This window comes from Morone saxatilis, unplaced genomic scaffold, assembly GCF_004916995.1.
Source record: "Morone saxatilis isolate NCDOM2014 unplaced genomic scaffold, NCSU_SB_2.0 Contig12, whole genome shotgun sequence".
Classification (NCBI taxonomy): Eukaryota; Metazoa; Chordata; class Actinopteri; family Moronidae; genus Morone; species Morone saxatilis.
In genome coordinates, this window is record NW_023339674.1 from 4,258,569 (window position 1) to 4,262,027 (window position 3,459).

The following is a 3,459-nucleotide window of genomic DNA, read 5'->3' on the forward strand; positions in this document are numbered from 1 at the left end:
TCGAATCCGACCTGCGGCCCTTAGCTGCGTGTCATCCCCTCTCTCTGCCCCCCTTTCCTGTCTGTCTTCAACTGTCACTATAATAAAGGCAATAAAAGCCCCAAAAAATATACTCTAAAAAAAAAAATAAAATAAATGTGCAACGACTAGTCGACTACTAGCTTTAAGCACTGCGAGGACAATCTAGTAGAATTTATTTTATTTTACATAAAGTTCCTCTTCTAGAAAACATTGCTGTGTATTTATTTATTTATTTACATTACATTATTATTTACAATTACAACAACAAACGTAAATTTGAATTCTGTTCACAGCTGCTGAAAAATTAGACTTAACGACAAAAAGATTGTTTCCTGTCTGGTATTAACATTTCCAGGATCTTTGGTTATTTTAATCGATTTTCAGGTGTTTCCATGACTAGTCTCCAAAATGTCCAGGTTTTTCTAGGATGCATTGAAACTCCGCACACACCTCCTGTGTCTGTGTTTGAACCTTGAACATCTCTTAGACTGATGCATCCTGCAGAGTGACCCTGAACGCACCACGACAGGACGTAAAAAACAAACTTCACACTAAAATGTGAACAGAGGGGTTTTTTTTCTTTGGGGATGTGACCCACATACCGCCTGCTGTCTCATACACACACACACACACACACACACACACACACATACATACAGTAAAGTACATACAAAGTTCCTCTCTCTTGTCCACACACACACATGCACACACAGCGTTGCTCTGTGCATCATTACACTCACTGTATTGCCTTACACAAGTAGAAACCTGAAGACTGTGTTAAGCTGTTTAAGACTCTTTTAGCTTCATTAAGACAGACAGAGCTCAGTCAGACAAAGTAGCTTTCACTGAGGCCCACAGTCTGCGGCATTCAGTCATGGATAATTTAACACAGACCAAATGTCAAGTGATTTTCAACTTTTACTTTGATTCTAATCCATTCTTTTCCTCCTACGATACATTCTATTCTGTTCTATTCTATTTTGTCCTCTTCTGCAGTCATAATACAAATGTGCTGACTGAGAAATGTTCTCTTGTCTGGCAGCCAATGTCAATCATCTTGCCTGTTTGTGGAAATCACACCTGAGCCAAAAAACGCTCTGCAAGTGCTTTCACATGTCTCTATTATGCCCGAGGAGAGAGTGATTTAACTTCAGAGCCGCATGGAGAAGCATCAGAAATTAAAAGTGAGGGAAATGATCTGACAGAAATACTCGATGAGACAGAAGTTGGTATTTTCTACTGGTGCGGCTGCTTTAATGTGGTTTCACAAACAGACCAGACATTAAAGCGGCTTGGAGTCATTTTAAAATATGATTTTCGTGATCTTAGCATAAAATTTCCTCTATTGTTCAAGTCAGAATGCTTCTATGGCTTTCATACTATTATCCCACATCTCATATTGCCTTCATTCTATTCATTCTATAGCCTTATTTTGAGTCATGTTTTCTCAGTGGATGGTCCAAAAACTGTAGTGCAAGGTAAAACAACGCAAAGCATAGTCTACTTCCTGTAAAGTTAGACATTTATAACATTTCTTATCATTTTCCTGTCAATTTTGAAAAGACCCGATCCTGATTTTCAAAAAATTAAATACCCACATGACCAGGTGTTTATGCTGCTCGATGAGGCGTCCATCAACTGCTTCTTTAGCTACTAAAAGAAAAGAAAAGAAAAAAACATGAAAGAATATCTACTTATTAAGGACCGGCTCTGTTTTAGCTCTGTTGTGACTGCAGTCAGCCACCAGGGGGCACTGCAACTTCATGGCCTTGCAATGGAGCAAGGGAGGAACGCCTTTGGAGGGAGTGTAGTGGGAGTTTGTGACAAAGAGAGAAAGTATGACAGAGAAAAAGACATGAGAAAAGTAGTTAGGAGGACATAAATGTTGGGAAAGTGATTTAAAAAGATAGACAGAAATGGACAGTGAAAGACTAAAATAGAGAGGGAGGTATATGAGACAGAGGGCAGTTACAAGAGAATACTGAGTTTGTTGATTTGATCAGATGAGTTCAGGGGCAAAGACAATACTTTCTCCTGTCTTTCAGCTTCACAGAAGGTCACTTGCCTGTTGTCTGTCTGAAACTCTCTTTTTTTTAGTCATGTCTGTTCTGTGGCCTCAGTTCTAGTCTTTAAAGCAGGGTTTTTCAGCATTAACGTAAGTAACACATCATTATCAAATGTATTTCTCCACTCTAAATGAGAAAAACTTGTTTAAGTGGACAAAGATGAAGTTTTGTCTTTGATTTTGAAAGAAAAAATATTTGTATTCTATCAGTTTTGTTTGAGTTATCTCTAGTATATTGACAAAAAAGAAAAAATGAATCAACTCAATAAACAACATTTGTCACAAGTGGGATTCAGCCTCCCCTTGGCTTGACTTGGTCTTGACCTGTATGTCACTCGCTCAGATCTGACTATACATCTCATTTAGAAGTCAGCAGCAACTGTGACTCACAATGGCTGAAACAGCACAATGACCTGAAAAAGCTAGAACACAACCAACATTATGGGAGGTCAGGGGTCACAGTCACAGAGCCTGGATAACAATTGTCAATACTTTATACTGTAGGACAAGAGTGAATGACTATAAAGCTAGAGTGACATTGAAAGTTGGAAGTAAGAAAAAGTTTTTTAAGATGGAAAAGACATGACAAGGACATGTGACATCACTGGAAGAGAGAGAAAGAAATTAAGAGACTGAAGTCAGAGTTTGACTACACTTATTCCCTAATAAAGTTGAATGTCTTGACAGAATTCACTTTCTTATCCTGATCAGACAATTCTGCATTATGATCACACACGAATCAGTTTAGTCGACTGATTGGGCACATACTTAAAGGGGCCTTCCACCAATTTTACACATAATGTTTAATTTACCAGTATTCCAATGTAACCTCAGCAAGTCTATGGGGCTTAAAATTTGTAAGAGAAAGTGTGGGGTTTTAATCATGAAAGACACAATTGAGTTGGATTATGGGAAATGTATGATCCAGGGTTTTCTGTGGTTGACCATTCTTTTTAAAACCTTTCTCTCGTCAGTCTTGTACCTTAATAGAAGTGTAATACTAAATCACTGGGGCAAACAGTGAGTAATTCAGAATTTAAAAAAAATAGTGTATGGTAGCTGGAGAGATTAAGACAAATTTAAGAATTGCATAGTAATTTAATGTGACCACAGCATGTTCCATTGTTAGGTAATACACCAAAAACCAAACTACAACGTAACAACAATAAAACTACTTTTTTCCCCTTTTAAACAGGTTTATTTTTCACAATATTGTGGCACTGATGATGAGAAATTTAAAGGATTTAAAAGAAATGCTAAGAGGAGGAAGGAAAGAAGAAAGAGACACAAAGACGAAGAGAGACAGAGTGAGAGAGCGAGTCAAAAGCCTGGAAGTGTTTCCTGAGCTCTTGTGTGTGTGTGTATGTGTGCAT

At 37.8% G+C, this 3,459-nt stretch overlaps 1 protein-coding gene across 1 annotated transcript in view; it reads right to left on the reverse strand.

Annotated features, from left to right (window-relative positions):
• Positions 1 to 3,459, reverse strand: part of sox2 (SRY-box transcription factor 2) — a gene marked incomplete at its 5' end in the record, with an annotated part of 130,351 nt that overhangs the window by 5,891 nt on the left and 121,001 nt on the right. Inside the window, 1 exon segment of the mRNA XM_035653570.1 lies at positions 472 to 532. Within this exon segment, the coding sequence (XP_035509463.1) occupies positions 472 to 532 (61 nt within the window).